Source organism: Rattus norvegicus, chromosome X (genome assembly GCF_036323735.1).
Source record: "Rattus norvegicus strain BN/NHsdMcwi chromosome X, GRCr8, whole genome shotgun sequence".
Classification (NCBI taxonomy): Eukaryota; Metazoa; Chordata; class Mammalia; order Rodentia; family Muridae; genus Rattus; species Rattus norvegicus.
The window spans coordinates 75,388,446-75,415,534 of NC_086039.1; the positions used below are offsets into that span (position 1 = coordinate 75,388,446).

Sequence of the window (27,089 nt, forward strand, 5' to 3'; positions counted from 1 at the left end):
ATCCCATTTGTCGATTCTTGATCTTAGAGCATAAGCCATTGGTGTTTTGTTCAGGAAATTTTCTCCAGTGCCCATGTGTTCGGGATTCTTCCCCACTTTTTCTTCTATTAGTTTGAGTGTATCTGGTTTGATGTGGAGGTCCTTGATCCATTTGGACTTAAGCTTTGTACAGGGCAATAAGAATGGATCGATCTGCATTCTTCTACATGCTGACCTACAGTTGAACCAGCACCATTTGTTGAAAATGCTATCTTTTTTTACACTGGAAGGTTTTAGCTCCTTTGTCAAAGATCAAGTGACCATAGCTGTTTGGGTTCATTTCTGGGTCTTCAATTCTATTCCACTGATCTACCTGCCTGTCTCTGTACCAATACCATGCGGTTTTTTAAAATCACTATTCCTCTGTAATACTACTTGAGCTTGGGGTGGTGATTCTCCCAGAAGTTCTTTTTGTTGAGAATAGTTTTTGCTTTCAGGATTTTTTCTGTTATTCTAACTCTGTGAAGAAATGACTTGGAATTTTGAGTGGAATTTCATTGAATCTGTGGATTGCTTTCAGAAAGATGGCCATTTTTACAGTATCAATTCTGCCAAACCATGAGCATGGGAGATCTTTCCATTTTCTGAGATCTTCAATTTATTTCTTCAGAGACTTGAAGTTCTTGTCATATATATCTTTCATTTGCTTGGTTAGAGACACACCGAGGTGTTTTATGTTATTTGTGACTATTGTCAAGAGTGTCGTTTTCCTAATTTCTTACTCAGCCTATTTTTCCTTTGAGTAGAAGAAGGCTACTGGTTTCTATGATTTTTTTTTCTTTTTCTTCGGAGCTGGGGACCGAACCCAGGGCCTTGCGCTTGCTAGGCAAGCGCTCTACCACTGAGCTAAATCCCCAACCCCGGTTTCTATGATTTAAGTTTATATCTAGCCACTCCTTTTTTTTAGGCAAGGTAGGCTTTTATTACATTGGCTCATGTCCAAGTGAGGCTCTGGTTCAGTCTGGGCTGCCACCCGCCATGCCTGTGATATGGGACAGCCAGCACCCTCGGCTTGCATCCTCACACTCAGATAGCTGGCAACAAGGCAGTAGTAAAAAGCAGTCCAACTTGTCAGTTTGAGTAGCAGCTAAGGCATTCCCAGCACAGAGGACAACCAGCCACTCTGTTGAAGTTGTTCATCAGGGCTAGTAGTACTATGGTGGAATTTTTGGGGTCACTTAACTATATTATCATATCATCTGCAAATAGTGGTATTTTGACTTCTTCCTTTCCAATTGGTATCTCTTTGACCTCATTTTTTTGTCTGATTGCTGTGGCTAGGACTTTGAGTACTATATTGAATAGGTAGCGAAAGAGTGGGCAGGCTTGTCTAGTCCCTGATTTTAGTGCGATTGCTTCAAGTTTCTCTCCATTTAGTTTGATGTTGGCTATGGGTTTGCTGTACACAAGTCCAAGTAGATCAAGTACCTCCACATAAAACCAGATACACTGATACCTTCATTATGAATTTAAGACATACAGTGTTAAAACCACTGAAATAGGAAATAGCATCTTAAACATTTTCAGTGAGGACTGTAAGTTTCTTGACCTATTCTGAGAAAAGTTCATGGAGGGTGAACTGTGGGAACGGTGGTGAGATGCTTGTGTCTAACTAGAAGTGGATGCGAATCCATTTATGGTAAGAGAAAACAAAGATAACACTCTGTGTCTATATGAATGCATATGATTGTGCATGTCTACAACGTTTGACAATAGCAATGGGGAGGTAGCCAGGACAGGGTGTTTTAAAGAGCTTACAATGGTATAGAATTATTCTCTACATTTTCCTTTCCATTTTGCCTACTTTCTATTACAGCAAAGTGCTATAAAGTACTATTTCCCCACTACAATGCATGAAGGCTAATCTTGGTCGTCACAATGACTGCATCTTGAGTCAAGTAAAACCCAAGGTGCTGGGTACTCCCGGGAAACATTTTCTTAATTAGATTATTTCAAGCAGGTAGACCTATCCTAGCTTTTGCCCAAACCTTCTGGTGGCAGATTACACCAAAGGACACAGGACAAGGAAGTGTTGTTTTCTTTTGCCTGCCTTCTCTTACTCTTTCTGGCAAGTTTATCTATCCTGTTGCTATCTGATATTAAATTCAACTTCTTCATGATTCCAATGCAATCAGAAATCCAGCAGCTCTCTTGGAATCCTCAGGGACACGCGCACCAGACTGAGAGTGCTGAGACATCTGCCCTGCGGATGAACTAATAGTTCTTGACGTTTTTGTCAGGAGACAATCAGTGTTGGACTATCCAGACCACATATGCTCCTAGGCATTCTGTGTGTATGTGTGTGTGTGTGTGCACGAATATATATTTTGCAAGGTTTGTTCTTTAGTGAATCCTAACAAACTCCCCAAGTCTTTATCAGAGTAGAAAACAATGGCTGAATGTATTATTTTAAACAAATAAGCATACACAAGAAGTTTGGTAGATACATTTTTATTACTTCATGTGGGCGTTAACAGGACAGATTGAAGTGATCTTTCTTATTTTGTTCTAAAATAGTTTCAAAATAGTGTTGTCATTTCATAGTCCTAATTTTCTTTGAAAATATTAACTTGAAAATGAAGGCAGAAAGTGTTTTCCACAAATAACTGAGTTTTATATAACAAGGCAATGTTTGTTGAGAGAACAATGGAAATGGTAAAATTGAAGGTACATGTTTCCTTAGAAATCTCTCTACTGTCATAAAAGCTTGTAAAGTGAATATAGCGGTTTTTGTGCTTTTTTAAAAATATTTTGGTTTCTGTTTTGTTTGTTTTCTGCTACTACTTTGCATCAATAAGCATTAAGTATATGATTAATCATTGAGATGTATCTACTTTCTAACTATAAGCATTAAGTATACACGTGAGCATTAAGATGTCTCTAAGATTTCTAAATGTGATATAGTTTGCTTTCTTTTTTCCTAATCATAGACTAGATGAATGAGAAGAACTGAATTGCAACAGCACACAAAACAGCAATAAGTGCAAACCCTACCTTGCACTTTTCCCCTTTCTCACTGTGGTTGCCTTTTCCTTTACCCCCACTGCCTTTGCCATGCCCTGAGTGATGCTTATAGGTCGAGAACAGAGCACTGGGGCTATATGGCCCCCACAGCTCTTGGAGACCATTGGAGGTTTCATATTGGCGTCCTGCACAGACCTTGAAGCGGTAGCGTGAATTTGCATCATAGTTTGAAAAGGAAAAGGAAGTGTTCGGTCCTTTGTAAATCTAGGGAAAAAGGATCAAATGAAAATTATGGTTTCCTTTTCAATTCAAAGTAGATAGAATTTTATAACAAGCAAAATGAAAATTATATCATGAATATGTTCATTATAAAGAAAAATTTAACTCAATATTTCTAATGTTCGGAGGGGATTCAATATTGCTTAGATAATTTTATTCAACAAAGCAGAGCAAACCCTACAACTTTTAAAGCTTAAATACATTATATATGTGAACCATGGGTTAAGGCTAGTAGGAATCAAGCAAGAGATACTGCATAATTCAATGAAATAAGTAAGTTAGTTGTCTCCAAATAAAGACATACATTTTATGGATGAGATGGAATTTGGGATAAGATTTAGTTGAACACCTTTAGAAATGACTTACTCTCTGCCAAAAGGGCAACCCTCAACCGGACATAGAACTATAATTCAATTTCTTAATCCTGATTATCCTATAACTCCTCACTCCTTAGGCCAGGCTGGCCTCAAATCCAAGGTCCACCTGCCTCTGCCTCTCAAATCCTCGGATCAAAGGCAGGTCCTCCAGCAACCTGGCATTTTATTAAGGCAAGGTCTCTACCTTCAGACTTGCTAGGTAGTCAAGAAAAGCTGTCTGTATCCTCCTGCCTATACGCAACAAGTGCTGAGGATAAAGAAAAGTACTGCCATGCCTGGCAAAATGTTAAAGACTAAATTTGAGACAATATACCTGATGAGCCTTTTTTCCGGTATTGACTTGAAGACAGTACACAATGGGATCACCTTTAATTGGTTCCAAAGTCTCCCATTTGATCTCACAACAGTTGTTATTCAGTGGATGTACTTTGGGTGCTGGGGAAAATATTACATTTTAGAAGGCTCTATTTTTTTCTTAAATGATTTCGAATACATTGCAAAAAGACTCATGCAATCACACAATCATTACAATAACAATTAGACCTAATATATAAAGTACATAGACATACTTTAGAAAGATATTTATGTATTTTGAGCGAATGTCTCACTATGTTGTAGTGCCTGGCCAGGAACTCGCTGTGATGACCAGACCAGCCTTGAAGTCACAGATATTCACCTGCCTTTGCCCATCTTTTGCGGACTTTAAAGGCATGTACTAGCACACCCTATAAACTATAATTATTATTGGAAATAATTTTGTTATACCATGAAGCACCATAATTGTAGAAGATCCTTAACAAAGTTATAACTTAATAGTGCTTTTCTATTTAAGTTATACAAAGTTTAATAGTGCCTCTTTAATTCTAGAATAATCTGCATTGTATTTATATAGTACATTGTACATTTAGAAGTGTTTTTGTATTAATAAAAGCATTATTGTAGGGGTTCAGCAATTATGTGAGACAGAAAGGAGCGGATAATTTATTTCATGATGTTATTCTATATATATATATTTTTTAAAGATTTATTAATTTATTATATATAAGTACACTGTAGCTGTCTTCAGATACACCAGAAGAGGGCATCGGATCTCTTTACAGATGGTTGTGAGCCACCATGTGGTTGCTGGGAATTGAACTCAGGACCTCTGGAAGAGCAGTCAGTGCTCTTAACCGCTGAGCCATCTCTCCAGCCCCTATTCTATATATTTTAAGAAAAAGGAACTTAAACATATAGGGACGGTAGTCAGAACAGAAGAAGGCATTATTGTCATCTAAGCACGATTATTTAAATTGAATGTGTTTCAGTTAGCAGGATACTAAAGAGGAATGATTTCATATCAGTGTTGAACTTGGGGCCTAGAGAGATGAGTCCAAAGTTAAGGCACTGGCTCCTCTTTCTGAGAACCGAGGTTTAATTCGCAGGATCCATATGTCAGCTTAGAACTGTCTGTAACTCCAGTTACAGGGGATCTGTCACCCTCTCACAGTTGTAAATGAAGGGAAACATTAATACACAAGGAGTAAATATAAACAATGAGTCGACTCATGAGGAAAGACAGGATCAAGCAGACATCCCAACTGGGAAATGGAAAAGCAATCCTCAAGTCCAAGGTTCTGAGAACTGCAGACTCGTACTCATTGTTAGTGTGATACATATCGCACTTTACTCCTCAGAGTGTCTCCCATCTGTGGGACTCAATGTCTCACACTTTTTCTAAAGCTTTATTGGAATCATTAATTCTATTTTATGTGTGTTTGCCTGCAGATATCTATGGGTAGCAGTGTGTATGCTGGTGTTCCCAGAGGTCAGAGAGGGCAGGAGATGACCTGGAACTGGAATAATGAATGCATATTTTTGAACCAGCAAGTGGGTATGGGAATCGAACCCAGGTCCTCTGAAAGAGGAACAAGTGCTTTTAAAGTCTGAGACATTGCTTCAGCTCCATGTCTTACTTTTAAAAGTGTAATGGTGAAAGTAGATGATCTCTAAGATATTTAAAAATACTGATTGTGGGAGTTTTATTAAACCATTTTTTATGGTTCCCAAGGCATGGATTCTCTGTGAAGCCCTGGCAGTCTTGAACTCACTCTGTAGATGAGACTGGCTCCCAGAGTGATGGGATTAACGGCATGCCCCACCACTACCAGGGCTGAAATCTTCAAGAATCTTACATTGCCCTTTAAATCCCCAGTTAAGCATATTTTTGTGGAATTTTCCTAGTAGTGAATTTTTAAAAAAATACTTCTAGTTTTATTGTAAGATTTAATTTTTAAAATTTTAAACTGTTTATTTCACATGTGTGGGTGTTTCGTATGCATGAAAGGTAATGTCTGCACCACCTTTGTGCCACGAATCTATGGAGGCCAGAAGGGTAAATAGGTCCCCTGGAACTGGAATTAAGACACTGGTGATCTTCCAAGTAGGCAGGCACTGGGAATCAAACCCTGGTCTTCTGGAAGAGCACCCAGTGTTCTTAACCACTGATCCAACCCTCCAGCCATGAGATTTAATTTTTAGTCAGCAAACAAAATAACAGGTTTCCTCATGGCCTTCTCATGCCCTTTTAGAATTGATTAATTTCCTAATTTGCTGTTCATCCAGCTTCCTACTCTCTCATGCTACTGGGACGTCTCCACCTCCAACCTTCCCCCTTCCATAGTATGTGTTTGATGCCCTCAGTACCCCTTCCTGAGAGCCTATCTTCTACCTTATGATTTCTAGTGTCCTGGCCTCTACCAAGAATTACTGTCACCTAAACACATTGATATAAAAGTTCAGAAGGAAGAGTTTTCATAAGACAGTACATGTAGCCTGTGTCTTTCTGAACCGGGTCTCCTCTCTTAATCTCCTATTTTCTAATTACGTCTCAATTCAATGTATGTTCTGTAGAAGCACCAGTAAAATGGCTACTGTGTGTATTCCATTTACCTTTAAGTGCAGTTGGTGGGGACTTGGTTGTAGTGAAAGTGTAGATGTCAGACTCTGGTCCTTCCCCGGCTTCATTACACGCCTGGATTTTAAACTTGTATTGTGTATATTCAGTCAGTTTTTGCACTTTGTGAGTCACATCTGTCCCACGGTAAATGACAGAAAACCTGAGAGAAAGAAGATAAAGATCGGGGGCAGTGTTATAGTCATCACTGAAGCCCAGAGAAGTCTAATTAAGCCAGTATTGAACAACAAAAAGGCCAATAGAAATCAATATGGTAGCATGTGTGTGTGTGTGTGTGTGTGTGTGTGTGAGAGAGAGAGAGACAGAGACAGAGACAGAGACAGAGAGACAGAGACAGCGAGACACAGAGCGAGAGACAGAGACAGAGAGAGATTGAGAGAGAGACAGAGACAGAGAGAGAGACAGAGACAGAGAAAGAGAGATCTAGCATGCCCGACAGGATATAACAGTTTAATCTTCTTTCTACTGCAGTAGATTTTAATTGGGAAGTGTATTTACCTGCCAGATCGGTCTTCCATTAGTAAGTTGTAGCTGATAAAGATCGCACGTGACTTTTTGCTGGAGACTGTGCCCCATTTGAGTCTGAGACTCTGGTGTCCGTAGACCACACAATTAAGCTGTGGAGGCTCTGGTGGCAGTGGTTTGGTTTTGCATCTTATTGATGGGCTAAAAGGGCTTAGTCCATAATGATTGATAGCTTGAATTCTGATTCTAGTGGTAAAAGTAAAACGTATGAGTTGATATTTAGTAAATAAAATTATTTTCTTCATATACGCCAACCCACTCTATTTATATTAGAATGATGATGGTACTGAGTACAAGACAGATTTCCAAGAAGTAATTACTATTGAGAATATTGATGGCAAGCAGACATGGGCTCTTGTTGCTATCAACTCTCACCAATTAAGTAGAACTCTTTTCAAAAGGCATCTGAAGTGTATGAAATACACAAATGTGTATGTGTTCAAAATTCTCAACACTCTCTTCATGTACCCAAAATAAGATATAGTGACTTACCGGTATGTAGTATTAGGTTGTAGATTTTTCAGAACATACTCGGTTACCCTTTTGACAGTCACGATTTTTTTATCTCCATATTCAATGTTATATCCAGTGATCTGAGAGCCATGGCAGTCTGGCTCCTCCCACCGGATAGCTATGCAAGTTGATGACTGCTTGGCAGGCACTTTGTTTTCAACTTCTTGTAACATTGGAACCATTGCTGGTACCGTTCCAGGTGTTGTCACTTTTGCAGTTCCTCCAAACATTCCAACCCCAACTATATTTACAGCCTGAAAAACACATGCTTTGTTAGCAATTCACTTCAACCATTTTCTGTGCATGGACCATTTTGTGGCATAGGGAAACCATGAGTCTTAGACTCATATTCTAACCTTTTGTTTCTATGCTGCAGGAATAAAAGGTGAGACTCGCAAGCTGCATTTTTAGGAATGAGAAGTGAGCACACCAGGGAAAGAAAGTTGAGGGTGTTGATGTGGATATTTTTGGAAAACTATACCTCTAAAATGTCACCTACCACTACACTAAGCTGTTCACTATTAGTCTTCATGCTTGAGTTTCTATCTCTGTTTCGATACCATCCAGTTAATCAATTTCAGTTTCCTTGGGAAAGCATTCATTATCATGTTGTTTGACATTATAGTTTTATATATATATATATATATATATATATATATATATATATATATATATATATTCTGTACCTATTTTCTTCTGGAGACAATGTTTTCAATATGTATAGACCAACACCACAACCAGGAAATCGCCATTGATAAAACCCACTCGTGTTAGTCAGAATTGTGTGCACTCCCTTGTGTGAGTATTTAAGTTTTATCCAGTGACTAGGACTACTTCAATTTTTTTTCTTTTTTTCAGAGCTGGGGACCGAACCCAGGGCCTTGCGCTTGCTAGGCAAGCGCTCTACCACTGTACTAAATCCCCAATCCTCAATTTTAAGAAGTTTTCCTTACAGGTTCCTGTGTCTTTCTCTTATAGCCACAGAATATTCCTATACTGTCCATCTCCTCACCTCTGGAAACCACTAATTGTTAGCCATCATTACTACAATTTTGACATTTTCAGAATAGTATATAAATTAAAAAGTGCTACAGATAAACTTCGATGCAGGCTCAGTTTCCAGTTATGCCAATGGTGTGGAGAGCTTTCAGCAATTGTGTATACTAATAATTTATTCACTTTTATTACTGAACAGTGTGTCATAGTGTAGGTGTATCATAGTTTATTTAACCACACATTTGTTGAAGGATGTATGAGCTACATTTAGTTTTATGTCCTACAAGTAAACGTTAGATGCTACTGTGCTCTCTTTGGGAAGGGCTATACTTTTCATTGGTAACACATTGGTAACATCGATTTCCTCATGTCTCAGGCAGCACTCGTTGGACCATTAATTACTCCTTAGCTTAGGCGGTCTGAAAGAGATGGAAAGGTGTTTCCTGGTGCATTTCCCTAATAGTCAATGTTGCTGACCCTCTTTTCTTGCACTCATTTGCCATCTGTATATTCTCTTTGCTCACTAATCTTTACCCATTTCCTAACGATGTTTCAATTCACTGTTGAGTTTGGAGAGGTGTTTATACTTTTAGGTGCTATTCCTTTGTGACACACACACACACACACACACACACACACACACACACACACACACACACGTACTTCACAAGTATAATCCTCCAGCCTTTAAGTTCACTTTCATCCTGTTTTGACGGTAGAGAAGTAAAAGTTTAAAGACAGAGCTTCTTGCTCTGTTCCTCAGGTTGGAGCAAATCCTCTGAGTGTTAGGGATCCTAGAATTTCAACCTTGAGTAGTAGTCGAGACTCCGTGTACATGCCATTTTGCTTGCCTTGGTTTCTGGTTTTATTTTAGTGTCTATTCTCTGGAAAGGAAGACTGTTAAACTCACTGTTAATTTATCATTAAATGATTTGTAGAATTCTCTAGTGAATCCTTTTGGGGCCTGGAATTTCTGAGTGTTTTTTTTTTTCCTTTTCTATTTTCCGGAGCTGGGGACCGAACCCAGGGCTTTGCGCTTGCTAGGCAAGCGCTCTACCGCTGAGCTAAATCCCCAACTCCCTGAGTGTTTTTAATATATAGAATTAATTTCCTTTATCACTTCAGGGTTATTTATATCACCTAGGCTCAGGTTTAGAACTTTTAACTTTTGAGGACTAGTTTCATTTGTACACATTTATATATGTAAAATTATTCTCTGTTTGTAAAAATAATGCTGTTTTCATCCGGAAATTAGTGATTTCTATACATTCTTCTTAGTGGAGATGAACCCAGGCCTCTTACTCTGACTGCCTTCATACCTCACAGACCCCTCAAAAACTGACTTCACTCTGTTCGATCTCAAGGGTGCTTTCTTTTCTAAGTGCCTTTCACCTTTACCTCTTCAGTGCTTGCAAGCAGGCCTTAGGCATTCTAGCCCAACTGCTCTGATTACCTCCTGCCTGTAGTCTTTGTCTAAAGGAACTCATGGCAACTATCAGAGCTGGCACCTTATGTTTCTAACTTCAGGCAAAGCCTGTTCCTGTCGTGCGTCACAGCCTTCAATCTATCCCTACTACGTTGTTTTTTCCTGTCCTCTCCTCTATTTCGTCTGTTGCCTCCAGTCTTGTCTGATATGTTTTCTACCCTGCAGGCTCTAGACAGCCCTTCCCTCCCATATCCCTGACGCTCTGCTCCTAGCTACAGACAACTCCCTTCTTGTGACAAACACACATCTGACCATTACTCAGAGACAGTAGATGACTCCCTTGAGGTTTCCCACCAGCTCAATTCCACCCCAATTCCTGGGACCCTGGATTGGTTCATTGAGGGTAGCTCCCTCAAAGACACCCCACTGTTTGAATCCCATTGATGAGGGATGTCATGAGAATCTCAACTGCTTCCCTTCTCTGAGAGGAAGAGGCAAACTTCCTTCTCCTTAAGCAGGCAGATGGCACTTGCCAGGGTCCTACTGCAGTGTTCATTTACCCTGAGTCTCTATACCTACTTACATATAGCATCATTCACTCTGTCTCCTAGATAACGGCAGTTTCCTTACACCAATGGTCACCACCATAACCAGTGAGAGGCTTTCCCCTCTCCTCCTTGAAGCATTCATATTGTCCAAAGGGGATGCTACCATCCAGTGCCAAGGGTATCTCTGAGACAAAAACTTTGTCACCCTGAGGAATAGAATGGTCTATCTGTGGGTTGGCCTAGATGTTCAGGGCCTGGATGTGCCCCACTGACTCCTTTCTCTGTATATATCAACGTTTCCTGATCCCTGCATAGTATATTTTTCTACTTCTGTTTTATATTTTTAACCAGAAACTATTGGTATTCACAAATCAATTTACTTACTGCACATGTCTTTTCAGAGCTGGGGCACTCCTTTTTGTCATGATGAGTACCTTTTGCTTTTTTGCCTCGCACAGGTGCTTCAGACTTCCCATTAACAGAACGATTGTCTACAAAATATGTAAAATCTACTCAGTTTCCCTTTTCTCCTCAAATCTAGGTTGGTACTAGTGATGTAACCCAGTGTTTTGTGAATACTAAACACAAATACCATCATTTGGTTACATACGGAGTCCCTAGGATTTAGCAGTGTTTCTTTAAAACAATAAAACATATTGTACAGTGAGTTAAGACAACTCTTTAAAACTGTGTCAAGTAACTTCATAACTTGACTTTGACATTAAAATGTTGGGTTGTCAATTACCAATGATTGGTGTGCTCAGAATTATTCAATTCTGTTCTAACAGGAAACCCTACTTGCTAACATTAACATATGCGCACCAATCAAAAGTCACAGGATAGGAAGTTTAGGGACAGTTGTCAGTCATATAAGGAAGCCTTACTCACCAAGAAGGTTGGCATCCCTTCCCTTGCTTTTACTATGTAAGGGCTGCGAACTGCAAGACTCAGGAGGAAGAGCAGGTGTCTGAATTGTCAATACATCTGAAGGCTGAGAGAAACACAAGGTGTTGTTACTACTGTACTAAATTCAAGATCAGCGTCAGAAAACATTTACTGATAGGACACTTTAGTTCAATTCTCCATTGGAGAACTTTGCTTTGTGGTTTCTTACACGGCTTTGGCCCGCAGGTGAAGTGCAAAAGACCCTAAGTTTATAAGTGGTGCCTGGTTGGAGGTCATCGTACAGGAATTCCTGCAGTGTGCCACTGTAGATTATTTTCCAGAGATTCCCTGAAGGAAGAAGAGAAATTTGGTTCAATTCCTTCATCAATCATGTATAAATGTTGTAGGTCACCATAATAGTTAATGTATGCATGGTATAAATTATATATATATATATATATATATATATATATATATATATATATATATATGCAATCTGTATATCATATGTATGCTAAGAAACAACCAGTTTGGGAAATAAGTGGATCCAATAGTATTTTTAAAGATTTATTTGTTTTATGTATCTGAGTATACTCACTGTCTTCAGAAACACGAGATCACATTACAGATGGTTGTGAGACTTGGGGATTGAACACATGACCTCTGCATTAGCAGTCAGTACTCTTAATCACTGAGCATCTCTCCAGACCCAACCCAATAATATTTTTATAATTGTTAAATAATTTCTTTCCAGAATAGTTAAAGAAAAATTGTAAGTGACCAGTAAATAGTAATTTCTTATTAAAATCCAAAGGAATCCAAATATGTTCTGGGTTTTGGTTTATAAGTGTGGATTAAACTAGATTTTCTTGTACTGGTAATTGTCCCATGTTCACACGAGACACCTCTATTTGGTGAATCCAAGTGAAATATTTGTACTGGACCTGTGAATTATATTTTGAAAAAATTCTACATGATTATAAGATTATTTCAAAATAAAATCTTTTAAAATTTGTGTTGACTTACCAGCATCTGAATTTTCACAAACTTCTAAACTGTAACTTGAAATTTTCATTTCACCATTATCTTTTGGTAAATCTAACAGAAGAAATAAATTTAAGTGATACTTTCAATCATAAATGTTCATAAAAATTTTATCTCATAAATTATAACTTTTCAAAAATTGTTATATTACTATCTCTATAATAATAATGCCTAAACATAATAGAATCTATATACATGCATTATCAACCATCAAGCATTTAGAAACCATTTCCAAATTTTGATGAAGGAACTAAAATAAAAAGCATATAGTGAATAATTAACATTTACCTTGTTTATAGGTAATAAATTTGTATAAATATAAATTCTGGTTAAGTTGACATTCACCTGTTACACATACTTCTATCCATGGTCCTTATTTTGGATATAAATACATCTTACTTGGATGATGGTTTTCCACAGACTGATATAAACTTCAACAATTTGCTCACTTGTGAATAGTTAAGCCATCAATAGGAAATTCTATATTAAATTATAAAGACATTATAGGGGTTACAAGTAAACTCACTTGTAGGGCAGAGTAGTTCCCTTGCAAATGAGACTATTTGCTTAGTGAAAGTGAAGGAAGACGTTTTCTCAATAGTAAATACTAGTATAGAGAGAACAAAGTTTCCACAGAGAAGCATTATTTACCCCATCCAATTGTCACTTGGCGGGCATGGATCGTTCCCACTACGTGTGGTTTATTAGGGCATCCAGGCCTAGCTGGACGGGTAGTATATTTTACTTCTCTACTGGGGTTGCTCCTTCCTTCCAGATTGTAGGCAAAAATCTGTTTGAGTGAAAGAGATCATTTTATTGATCAATGGAAATTACTGTGTGGTTTAATAATGTATGGAGTACCTGGTGTATGAGAATCTCCAAGAATTAATTGCCAAATAAAGTTTCATTTCAAGAGAAAAAACCAACTTATAAGTCATGCTACATACCCGAAACTTGTATGTAGTATTTCTCTGAAGATTTTTCACGGTGCAAGAGAGGTCCTCTCCATTGTATTTAGGTTTAAAACCTAATCCCTAAAAATGCAGGAGAGTAAATTTATCAAAAAAGACTAAATTCAAGGCTTAGCTTGAATTTACTGTCCACCTGAAAGGTTTTGAACCCCAACGTGGTCTGCATCAGGTCCTCTGCTTCTATGTTATGATGTTAGCTTGGTGTTCTGAGAGACTCCTAACAGAGGGAGTGAGGGGATGTCTCTGACTTTTTGCCTGCTTCTGGGACCCTTTCTCCTCTTGTTGGGTTGCCTCATCCCACCTTAGTATGAGGTTTTGCCTCTAGTCTTATGGTAACTTGATATGCCATATTCAGTTGACATCCTTGGAGGGCTACCATTTTCTGATGGAATGGGATTGTGTGTATCTGGGGAAGACACAGGTTGGAAAAGCTGGGACAAATGGAGGAGGAGAAACTGTGTTTTGGGTGTACTGTATTCTGTGAGAGAAAGATCTATTTTTCAATAGAAAATGGAGGTAATTTTTGTTTTCCAAAGGTCACTTTTTCAGGAAGTAATGAGGTAGAACATGTGAAAGCAGGTAGCCTATTAGTTACAATCCGGAACTCATCTCAATGTTATGAGCTTAATTCAAACTTTGGTAACATGTGCACAGTAACTCGTACTAATTGACTAGCTCTTTGACACAGATTTGGAATTTCTAACGGAAGTAGTTGCTCACACATGAGGAAACTAGATAAGAAAGGCCAGGACTTGAGAATTAATTTGAAGGTGCTTAAAGATAAGTGTGGCCACAGAGAGTCACCTAGAACAGGCCTGGAGTTGAAGATGCTAACAGGCTTCTTTGTATAGAGACTGAATAGAGCATGGACCTCTTGCATTCAGCTCGTTGTGGGATCAAGGAGGCCTATGCAGACCTACACAACACTGTCTCTGCATTGATTCCACTCTGAACACAGGGACTCAAGGTTTGTTTGTTTTCCAAGTGAGAAGTCTAAAAAGTTATTGAAAGATGAGGTGAAGATCATAGAGTAAAAAAGAAGGAAAAGGAGACTTACAGACTTTGCTTCCTCCATCTCTAGCACATAAGTAAGGGTATCATTAGGGTTTGGGTTTGTTGGGGCACACCATTCTAGAGACAAACTGTAGACTCCTGCCTCTTTCAACTTAGGTGGCAGAGGTGCTGAAGGCGTGTTTCCCGACGTATAGAAGACTGCTGTTTCACTGAAATTACTGGAACAACAAGTTGAAATGAAAGCATTATTCTTAGGACCTCATGGTAGGATAGCCTTTCCGGTGGTGCAAATAATTCAGTGTACCTGCAGCCGAAGTGATTTTTGGCAGCCAATCTGAAGGAATACTTTGTCAAAGGACTCAGTTTAAAGAGCTTGTGCTGTTTCCTGGGCCCAGTGTAACAGCTTTTGAAGTCTTCACCTATGCCCTAGACAATGCACACAAAATATTACCAAATTTAAAAATACCACACTTAACACATGTTCACCACAGCATTAACCATTCAAATTCAGGTGATTTTTAAAAGATACCAGTGTACCAGGTCTAAGCTACATGGGTTCTTAACATTGACTGAGGGAACTGGACACAAGTCCCTTGACTGAGGGAACTGGACACAAGTCCCCATCCCTAACCCACAGTGTTAACTGTTAGTTTCTTCCCATTGAACCTCACAGGATGTCCAAACCAGAGATAAGGGCAGGTCCTCTGACCAGCAGTAGTTGGCCAACACAAAATGAACTCGATGGTAATTTGGAATGTTTTAGGGGGGGCATATAATTCATTGCCTAGCATTACCTACAGGTCTTTTAAGTATATATTATGGTTTCTGAGTTTGTGTCTTTATGAGACTTCTGTGTGTGCCCAAGTGTGTGTCTTTGGGTCTATATGTGATCCTTTGGTTTTTTCTTAGCTCTAATTTCTTGTGGTCACCTGGTTATTTTGTTCTGTTGTGGTTTCATTTTTAACCGTATCTTATTCTATTATTTTATTCCCATGTCTTGTGAGAGGCCTATTTTCTAAAGAGAAATCAAAGGTGTGGATTTGCCTACGGGTGGGCTGGAGTGCAGGTGTCTGGAATTGGTAGAAAGGAAACAGTAATCAGAGTATATTGTATGAAAAACAATTTCTTTTTAATAATAAATGACCATACCTCATCCCATTCCAATAGAAAGCGGCTTATTTTGGATCCATTATCATTGCAACCCTGAAAAGGTCAGAACGATTAATTTGTGATCATTTATTGTTATACAGCACTCATATATCCTGCACATATATTGAGTATATGTTTATGCAGTGAATTTGTACTGCAAAATTTTGTATAAGGATATTTGTTTTAATAACAATTTAGATTTAAGTTTAAGATATGCATTGAGATTCTTTTCACAGTAAAATCCTTACTTTCCATTGTAAGTTCAGGCTGTTCTTGGTTCTGCTAATCAGTGTGGGTGCAAGAGGAGGGTCTGGTTCACAGCCTGGTGTTGTGAAGCTAACCACTTCAGACACATTTCTGTGTTCTCCATCTCTTATGATTGCAACTCTGAAAGGGGAACAGAAATTGTTGTAAGAGGTAAGGTCCTGAGTTGTATGTTTGTTTTTCTAGACTTATTCTTTGTTCTTTTGTTGACACTTATTGAGTATACATAGTAACGGCTTTCATTATGGCATTCTCATATATGACCATCCTCCTCCCTCCCCTTAAAGCTCTTTGGTCCCTTCCCATGCTCACTGATCCCCTTTTTCTTCGCAACTACTCACTTGCTTTCTACTTTCTTGGTTTTTCTTCCTTACTTTCTTTGCTAGCCTTATGAGTTTAAACTATGGTAGCTTATCTGAGTACTTATGGGCACTTTGCTAGCAAATAAGTAGCTAGGCTGCCTTCAGGAATTCTAAGTACTAAATTCATATAGATTAAGGAGTCTTGGATGGCTACAGGCTGCTGGTAGGTTGTGTGGGACACAGTTCCTACCTTAAGAAGTAGACCGTGCAAGGCTGTAGATCATGTAGGACCACAGTAACGCCATCACCACTGTGAAGACAACGTTTGTTTATATGGGATCTCACATATGTTTAACAGCAAAGTAACCAGTCCTAGTCTCATAGTAACTGAATAACTGATAAAGAACCACAAGAATTCCTGAAGTTTTTATCACTTTAAACCCCTTTATATTTGAGCAATATAGTATTGTTTGTAGGCTGTAGCCTCCATTTAGGAGCATATCAAGTTTTTGGGGGATGGTATGATCTGGGAGGTATGTGGTTTTTTCCACCATCTAGTGGACACACAACAGAGCTGCTCTGGGTCTCTAAGGCAGCTACTTAAGTTCGGTTGGTGCGGATACACATCTGCAAAACCAGTCATCTGCCCATGTGCACACCTGCACCCAGAGGAAGCTGAAGGAGCTGAACAAAGTAGTCATCAGGAAGGCAGCTCCCACAAGTTCTCAGTTTGTCTTGTCCCTTCATTCATTAAATTTTAATACTACAAACCAGCAATGATGTTACTCATTCAAAGCAGTCAATTTGTATTGTACTACTGAATATATTTAACGATACTAGTACAGATCTGCTTTTAGTAGTTAATTTAGAGTGCAGATAGCAAATGCTTTGAAGAACACACTTCTCGCACAGTTCATTCATTCATTTTATGAGGCACTTTCTGGGTGAGATCCTGTCTGTCACATGAACAGAGGGATTATATTCCCTTTGTCTTCCTGAGCAGACACCAAGGAATTTGTTCTACCTCCAGATCCCATAAAGCCCCCTCTAAAATGGAAGGTATTGATAGTTTTAAGCAAAGGCTACTCAAAAGCTAACGGTAATCAAGGAGGAAGCAAACAGGCAATCTCCTCCTTCTGCTGTAGCTCCTCCTCTTCACCGTCCTTCCTCTCTCAGTACTGAGAGCTACGTTATATCTTTTTAAGATAGTGGTGCTTGTCAAGTACATGTCATACAGAAAGATTTCGATGCAAGCCAAGTTTGCATATCCGCATCTCTGCTATGCAGCACAGATGACTGTACTTTGGGATTATTAAATTGCACACCTTTAAGTGCTAATTATCAAAGAAATAAAACTTTACATAATGTCACATTTTTCTTTTTTTCTCTTTTTCAAATAAAATCACATTTTCTTATCAAGTCTCTGACTAAAGAAGAAAAAGTGTCAAAATAAATTTGTATTTATCCATCCATCCATCCATCCATCCATCCATCCATCCATCCATCTAGGTTTTCAAGTTATGGTTTCTCTTGAGTATAGCCCTGGCTGTCCTGGTCCTCACTCTATAGACCATGCTGGCCTTGAACTCTGGGATCAGCCTGCCTCTACCTCTTTAGTGCTAACATTAAAGGTGAGCACCAGCACTGGCTGGCTGGTGAGCAGATATTGTCAAAACATAGTTTGACCTTATCGTGATTTGTGGATTGGTTTGGTAACCTACTACTAAGAACTTGCCCCACTCAAAAAGAATTTAGGAGAATATGAAGAAGTCATCCTATGTATAACTTGGGGCACAATGACTATATGTTTCTATTGTACATTTGAATTAATTAATATGAAACAATTAAAAAGACTTACGTATAAATGTGTTTATAGATTCTGTTTTTACCACTGCTGGACAGTGCCAATTCAAATGTCATAGGAAGATTAATATCATATTTTTCAGTATTGTTCAGAGTCCATGAAACTGTAGCCGATCGTGTTTGAATATTAGAAACCTAAAATGTAGAAATACAAGAAGTATACTTCAAAATCATAATATGTACTCTTGAATGCAAACTTTTCTTTAGTTGTTTGAGACTAGGTTCAATTCCCATATTATGTGCTTAAATACTCATTAATAGTTAGCCACCATTCCTATCTTTAATGATACCACATTGGATGTTAATGTATCACTCCAGAAGATTATGAAAATATTAACGTAGTAAACACTCTAGAGAAAAATAGCAGTGATTTTGGAGGGTTTAGATAGAAAAGTTGGGGGAGCATTAAATTTTCAGTTTTGTTACTTACCACGGGTCTTTCAATGTTTAAACAACATGGCTTTGTTCCATATTTTGTATTGTGTCCTAAAAGTAAGAAAAAAACACCTCAAACAAAATAATACATTGACAACAAGAGAATAGAGTTAGTTCACATTATAAATATATCATTACTATGAGAAGTAGTAAGACCCAACTAAGATTTATATTAATATAAACTCTAATAGGATATTTACAAAACTTCTGAATTTAAATAAAATCAGACAAATTATGTAGGATTGAAATGTATAATTATTCATTAGAAGACAACTAGAAAGGGTCCAAGGGCATATTTCTTTATTTAATATGTATAGTTGTGTGTGTGTGTGTGTTGGTAGGAATCTAGTTCATGGCCTTTGGCATACTATACAAGCACTCTAGCACTGACATTGATCCTAACATTCCTCATGGTTTTAAAAGGCAGCCTCGGTATGACTTTACCTATGATATTTGGACTTTAAGAGTGCACTAAGTGTCCTTTCATTTGCTACATATAAAACCTGAAGGACATTATACTAAATGAAATAAGCCAGGCTTAGAAAAACAAATATGTCATGATCTCACTTGTAAGAAGAATTTAATGAAGTTGAAAGACGCATAATAATCATGGCATAGGAGCAGGGAGGAATTGCTTATCCAAGGGAGTAAACTTCATATAGGAGGAAGAGGTTCTGGGAGCTCTTGAGCAGCAGGGTGAGGTAGTCATTATAAGGTATATTTCAATACTGGAGACAGACATTTCATATGTTTCAACGTAAAAAATAGTCCAAATTGATAAGTGAGATGATTGTTTTAGCTTCATTTAATAATTCCACATCATATTTATATATTCCATATATAAGTATGTGTCAAAATGTTTCATGTCACTTCATGAGTTTAGGCTTATTATTTGCCAATTAATAATAAATTAGAAACCCGGAGGTACGGCTTAATGGGTTACAGAGGAAACAGAAGCAGAGAATGTCACTCTAATATTTTGAATTGTCTGGAAAGTTGACATTGGGTGTAAATGTGCTTCCCACCAAGCACTGTAACCTGAGTTTGAATCAGGGGCCTGCATCTTTCAAAGGAGAACAAACTCCCAGAAGTTGCCCTCTGATTTTCCTCATTCACTTACACAGAGAGACTAAATAAACAATTACGTTTAATAGAAATTTATTTAAAAATGAACCAAGTGTGCAAATTATTTGGCTTGCATCCTCATTGGCAACAAATTGGGCTTCCTGATTTACCTCTCAGTGATGCATTTGATGACTGTCTCTTCTTTTGCTTTTCACCTGATATCTGCTTATTGACTCCAGCTCCCATGTTAGTCTCTGTCTCTCCACGATTTTCTTCAGAAGTGGTTGCTGCACCAGATGGTCTGAGACCATCTTTAATTGAGGAGCAGGTCTGAGCATTTTCAGTGATGAGAGCATTGCAAGCACTCTCAGAAGTATAGCTCGGAATACTCTTAGTATCTGGTGGTTCGTGAGTTTCATCAGTGGTGACTACATTGTAAGTACTTATGGAAGGGCCTATGATTTTGCTATTGATGTCAGTGTAAAAACCAGCATTTAAAGTAGGAATACTTGGGGCGCGACCAGAAGAACTCATGTTTCTGTCAGTAGTGTTAGTGTCTGGAATATTGTCAGCCATGTTTCTTGGAGTGCTGTCAGTAGTGCAAGCGTTTAAGACAGTATTCAGAGAGTAAGTGTCCAGAGGACTGGTATCAGTGTTAGTGCTTGGAGCAGTATCCACAGTGTAAGGACAGAGTGTACCAGAAGGAGCAGATATGTCAATGACTTTGTTCAGAATCAAAGGGGTGTCACTAAACGTGGAGCTAGTCTTGTGTTCACCAAATTGGTGATCTCTTGTTTCTTTCTTGAATATACTCCAATCGTTACAGTCCTTTCACCAAACAGGCTATGATTCAGTCTTCTGTGAGGATAGGTCTCTAAGAGAGAAAATAAATGCAATAAAGTTTAGTAGTCATCTCATTCTCTCACGTTCTTTCACCTAACCATCCAAAGAACACTGATAAATCACAGTTGACTTTAAAAGTTTTTCTTGGGGCTGGGGATTTAGCACAGTGGTAGAGCGCTTACCTAGGAAGCGCAAGGCCCTGGGTTCGGTCCCCAGCTCCGAAAAAAAGAACCAAAAAAAAAAAAAAAAGTTTTTCTTACTTTGCTTCAGTACAAGTATTTGGTATTTATATATATGTTTTATGTATATGTGTTTAGAATATACTGATAAGTACAGAAAAAATGAGCAAATACAGTGGTTTTCTAATCCTCCACCATCTCCATATATCATATAGTCACTCACATGTAGGTATTATATATGATTTCAAATATTTTTGTGCTTATAAACAACCTTGCAGAGAATATTATGCATATCCTATTATGTCATTAAAAATTTGTAGAAATATCTGACTGACCAATTTTTGAGGTGAAATTGCTGATTGCAGGCACGTGTGCACTTACTTGCACTAGATATTTTCTTACAAGCCATTCTGTTTTGAATTAAATGTTGATATGCAACTGCAGGATTATGCACTATGCAAAACTCCCAAGCCATGAACACAAAGGCTAGGAGGAAGAATAACAAGACGTCTTCCCAAGTATTGTAGTTCCACAGCCATTGAATATTTTTTAAATCATAATGGGGGGTTATCTGCCTCCCCATTTTAAGAGCACAAGAAATATTATTTATGGATTCTTAAAATAAGTTTTCTCAGACCTTTAATAATAAAATACTACTTGGTTGAAAATTGTAATTACTTTTAAGGACTCAAGACTATACATTACCAGAAGCCATTGCTGTCTGTGTTATGTTATTTCTTAAGGTGGATTAACAGAGTCTATAAAGCAATGGAAGATAAGTTTGCTAAACAATTAGGAATCATGTATGGTGCAATCTAAGGGACATTTGGTTGAAGTCATTCATTTGAAATAATTTCAGTTAAAGGTTTAGTTAAAGGCGAAATTTAAAGAAATAGTAATAGTAAATAAATACATGTTTCAGAAAGTCTATTATCATACAGTGACATAGTAAAAATATTAAAAGATAGTAAAGAGCTAACCACCAAAGAAAATTGACATTAGTCCACTTGAGATATGTAACCAGGGGGAAGGTATATTGGTGGCAGATTACCAGATGGTGCTATCAGAGGTACATCTGCAGGTCCTAAGAGAATTATTAATGAATTTTAAGCAAAGTCCATTACAGAATTCCAGTTAACTAGCATTGAGCTTTAAAATAGCCATTTTGAAAGAATATTGCTGCATATACACAAAGCCTATTGCCCAAGTATAGATGTAATCACCAAAAATTCATGTCAAGCAATGGAATATAATCAGGGGATCCAATGAGTACTGGGCAAAATGTATATTATAAAAGCTACTGGCAAGTTCACTGCAGCTTTCTGGTGGTATTCTCTCATTAGCATGCTTATGTTGCCTAAAGTTTTGCTTTGTGTCATAGAATCATTTCTTGCAGTTATATTATCTGATAAAAATGAAATGAAATTTTATATTAGGTCTTCTTCCCATACTATTAAAGTTTAACACATACATGTATATGGGAAATTATACAATTCTATTGTAATCTCAAAATAAAAGAAATAATTTAAAAAGGGAAGCAGGTGCCTAGAGAGATGGGTCAGTGTTTGAGAGCACTGGCTGATCTTCCAGAGGACCTGGGTTCGATTCTTGGCTCCCATATAGTGCCTCACAACTATGTGTTATTTCCTTTCAAGGTTTGTCTAGCCTGACTAAAGAGATGCATATGGTTCTGTCATAAAATCGTTTCACCTCTGAATGCTGGCAGTGTTTCTGTTCTCAGAGGATGCCCTAACTGAGACATGCCTCAGACTGGACAGCGTGCTGAAACTGAACCTCATCTATGACTGCACTGGGGAAGTCTACTGGCCTTGAGAAATACCTTCTGGGTGAACATTGCAGCTCATGTTACACCCATGAAATGGGTCTGGTCTAAATTTGACTGTCACTAGTAATAGAAAAACAATCCTTATTTTCAGTTGTAACAAAATTTGGGGTTTATACACACTCTCAGATCATGGATGTCTGCCCCTTCATGCCATGTCAAGGTATAACTGCTACTTACAGTTAGATCTATCTAGTTGTAATTTATGAAAATGCTTTGATGTCTGTTATATCCAAGTCTCCATGACTCGGTCACATGATGTTCAGTTGTGAGAGAGATGTCTTTTGTGCCTTAATAGATTCTTCTATACTATTCCATGACCTCTAAATTTTAGTTGTAGGTGGTACCCTTGAGAAGTCTTCATTTGTGGGTTCCCAAGGCTCTGCTCGTCTATGGTTAGTTAGGCCAGGCTAGACTGTAGTGCCTGCTCTGTGATGCATCTCCTCTGGCCCCAGCAGGACACTGAAGTAGAAATTGATGGGGAAGGATATGCCAAGACTATGTTATCTATGTTATCTATGTTATGTTGTCTATGAATTTTGAAAAGGGTCATTATCAAAGTTAATAACTATAACCCTTTGTGTGAGATAATACAGGCATGCTCTCAAGAACCCTGCTTACTTTCAAACTAGGCCAGTTGAAACCATGTAGAAGTACACCTATGTGACTGCACATCAGAAAGCTTGGCTGCACATTTTACAAGTCAAATGTTTCAAGATAGTAGATAAGCTTAAAGGAATTGTACAGCCTTCCTTCAGTTTATTAGACAAGGCCCTCAGGGTCTTTAAAGCCACAAGGAGATGTTTAAAGCTAAGGTTGAATATTAGAAGATTAAAGAGAGACAGAGCAAGGTCAGTACATGCATGACAAATTGTCTATTCCTGGTCATCTCAGGAAGCCCTAGAGCTCTATCTAGTGGTCACTCTGCTTATTCACAAGAACCAGCTTATTTAAGGGCCAAAACAGTCTTTCCTGTTATTGGTGTTGTTAGCTAGGATTTTTAAACCCTGAGTTCTAAAAGTTACTAAGCTATACACGTCCCTTGGGACATGTCCATCAACAAAGTACAGAGCAATTGCATGCAAGAAAGTAGCTGTCTGTCATGTGAGGGAACAGCAACCTCCACACAAACTCTTCTTCAGAGCAAACCTGCATTAGGACAACTGCCCATGATTTGGGAGAGAACTAGAACATGACTCAGTGGCAGCCTTCATTAAACCCCGTCTCCTCCTGTCAATAAACTCCAGTTTGAATAGTCCCCCCTTCCTGTGGAGTACAGTTTCAATTTCCCATAGTCAACTTCCCAAAGTTTAGAACACTAACATTATTCCTGTGCATCTCTGTGTGACCACGATGTTTACTTGTCCAACATGACCTCAGCCTCTTCCCCATCTTTGATAAAACCATAGCCTGTGAGAGACATTTGTTCTCTCACCTTCTGTGATGAGAGGCCCCCTTAGGTTTACTTCAAAATTAACCTGTCCCCACCTCTGTGGATCTGCTTCCTGAGTGTCAGGGTCTTCTTGCAACCAGGAAGCTGCTGACTGTGGTAGGTTATCCTGTGCTCTTTCTGAGAAGTCATTGGCTCTCTCTCCCTGTTTTCTTTCAGTCCTTCTTTCTTTCAGCCTTGCTCTGTGTTTGCATGAAGATGACTGAACACTTTGTCGAAGTATGGAATCCTGGTCAGGACACCCCAAACCCTCTGCACAATGAAGTCCCTCTCCAAACACTCTAACCACTAGTCAACTCCTTGGGCTGGATCCCTCTTTCTCTTTTTCTCTCTCATCTCTCTCTTCTCCCTTTCCTCTCCCTCTTGTCTTGTGTCTGTCTTCCGTGTTTCTCCTCTGATTTCCTCTGTTCCTTCTCCTCCCCCTCACCTCTCTCCATCATTTCCTCCCTATATTCCCCACTGTGGTATGTCTGGCATTGTGACATCTTCTTGTTCTGTCCTTGGAAGCGGTCAATGCTTCAATCCCAAGGAGACTAGGAAGTCTGTCCCTTGGGTACTTGATTTATTGAGAGGCCATAACCTTATTACTGGGATGCCTACCATTTCCTTTTCTGACCTCTCCAGGAAATGTCCCACAGTTTACTGACATTCTGACAGAGACACAGAAGAGGAATCTTCAGAACATCCTGGACTCCCCTAATCATCATGGGTTTCCAAATTTCCCCCCAATGTTTTCAGCATGTTTTTTATGGTGCCCTTTGTTTAATGTCTCTAAATTGGGTCTTAGGAGGGAACTCAGATCTACAAATGACCCAGTTCCAAGATAAATTCAACATCTCTTTGTGGTCTGAATGACACATGAGACCTGGCAAATGTTCAGGGCCTTGATCATTTTAATATCAGAACCAGAAAGAGGTAGGAAGGCCCACTTTTGCATTTCTTCTGCCATACTTGTTGGCTTTTCTTGTGTCAATCCTGTTATTTTTACCTCTTTCTTAATATTCTCATGCCCACCAAGTTTCAAAGCACGGACAACACGCCTATCCTTGCCATTTGAAAGCCCCATGTTCATACCACCTTTTCCTAGATCTTTTAAAGGGAGATAGTCTCCTACTTTCCGTGTACTCATGTATCCGTCAACTGTCTACCATTTTCTCCCAGATCCCCCATCTGAGACAGACTTCATCTCCATTTTCCGTATTGGACCTCAAAGTTGACTTGTCCACCATTTTCCTCCAGCCAAATCATGAATTCTTTCTGCCTTCACTTGACCTGACCCTGACTATAACTTCTTCCAGCAACTTACCTGGAAGGTTGTCAGCAGAGATTCAGAGCAGCTCTTATTGTTTCTGGGAGGTTCTTTAGTGGTATTCAGGGTCATTTCTTCTCTTCTCTCCTTTCCTCTGTCTCTGCTTCCTTCCAAAAATCCCCCTCCTCCCACAGCCTGCTCCTCCAGATATATTATTCCTGTATTAGACTCATTTCCTTTTCCTAAGTCAGAGAGGACCCCCTTTCAGTTTTATGCCACAGAGGCTACTTACAGTTGGAGGTTCCAGCGTCGCTAGAATTCCTTCTGTCTCCCAACCTTCTTATGCTGCATCCAAAGATGATCTCATTGTCATCTGGTTTCCAGTCCAGACAAACAGCAAGGTTTTATAACCCTGAAACAGGCCCTCAGGACCTCCTGCCCTTGGGCTTCCCAGCCCTTCCTGACCATTCCTGACCTCTACCTCTCTGTGCTCATAACTAGGCCTTAGTCCATCTAGTCCAAACAGTTGGAGACTCAGTCTGACTTGTTGCCCATTTCTATAAACAAATTCAACTATATTTCAGGGCTGGCCCCTTATACCTTCAAGTTCTACAAGCTGCCATTCTGCTCATTCCCACACCACTTAAGGCTAGTTCCTTCAACCTCTACTTTGTCCTCTACCACTGTGCAGTATGATCTGCATTCTCCTCCACTTCCTCCTTTTGTTCCCAGTTTCTAACACTTCCCTTCTCCATTGTTCATTCCTTTGAGCCATGTAATCCATCCCACCCTAACCACTCTGCTTTCTATACAAATTCATCTTCCTTGTGGCCCAAATGCTTCACAATTACTACAAGAGAATGGATAGGCCCTCATGGATTGGTACTACTTTCAATTCCTGGACCTCTGGATAGGTTCAGTGATGTTAGTTTTCTCCAGGAAGCTGGCTATGATGACCATCTTAGAGTACTGCCATGATGATTTTGACTGGTTCCCCCAGTGGGAGGCAGAGGCAAGAGCCCTCCCTTTTCAGAGGACTTTCACTGTAGCAGGTAGAGCTCATTCCTCAATGGGGCACTACACCTAGCTAGAAATACCACAGTTAGCATCTACGCTCACTTTTAACATTTTCTCTGGCATCATTCATTCAAATCCTCACACTTGGAGTGAGTACTGTTTCCTCACATCAAAGGGTACCTTGTTATTAACTGGAAATGTCTCCCATGTCTCACTGAGGCAGCCTCATTTCCAGAAGGTTTCCCTGCTACCTGGTCAAGTGCCATGAGGTGCCCCTCTGACTGTTTTATTTAGCTTCTCTCCATTTCAAATTTATCTTCTCATACCACCAGAACACTTCAGATTCAGCAAAGCCAATCTTTGCGAACCCTACTGGTATCTTAACAACATAGTAGTTTCTTCCTCACCTGCAAAGCTTTTCCTTCCTTCAAGATCGACATTCATACTTTCCAGGCCAACCATTTTCCCCTCTGAAATATTCTTAGTACACATGCTCATCTCAGCCCTCTTATGGAAGAATGCATACAGGCTCTCTGGCAACATGTAACACCTGTCAAAGGGTCTCGGCACCAACTAATATTAGGCACCCGCATTTCCTGTCTCATCTACTTACTGTGCATCTTATGGCTTCCTCCCATAAGATGTACCAAATACTTCCTTGTAGAGTTGTAGTTGACACTTTCAAAGGTTGTTGGTTGGCTTTCCCCACTTCTAACCAATGTCTCTCCCTTGTGGCCTCAAGGCTAACTAAGAGAAATCATTTCTCTTGACTCTCATGCAATTTGACAATGGCTCTGAATTTGTTTATCAAATACCTCAGTGGATTGGTAGAGGCTAAACATTTCCAGAAGCTTCTATATTTCTTGTCATACACAGTCCTCTGGGAAAGGGGA

At 39.0% G+C, this 27,089-nt stretch overlaps 1 protein-coding gene across 1 annotated transcript; it reads right to left on the reverse strand.

Moving 5' to 3' along the window:
- Positions 1 to 995: 995 nt before the first annotated feature.
- Positions 996 to 26,658, reverse strand: LOC120099143 (fibronectin type III domain containing protein 3C1-like). Its single transcript, XM_039100150.1, is given in 23 exon segments — positions 996 to 1,073; positions 3,034 to 3,267; positions 5,750 to 5,811; positions 6,591 to 6,757; positions 7,114 to 7,326; positions 7,633 to 8,134; positions 9,952 to 9,960; positions 11,004 to 11,114; positions 11,512 to 11,614; positions 11,738 to 11,856; positions 12,535 to 12,606; positions 13,204 to 13,342; positions 13,500 to 13,586; positions 14,581 to 14,755; positions 14,842 to 14,963; positions 15,687 to 15,740; positions 15,935 to 16,073; positions 16,503 to 16,562; positions 18,111 to 18,250; positions 18,546 to 18,601; positions 19,786 to 20,409; positions 20,412 to 20,489; positions 26,604 to 26,658. Coding segments are annotated over 23 exon segments (3,399 nt in total).
- Positions 26,659 to 27,089: the final 431 nt, after the last annotated feature.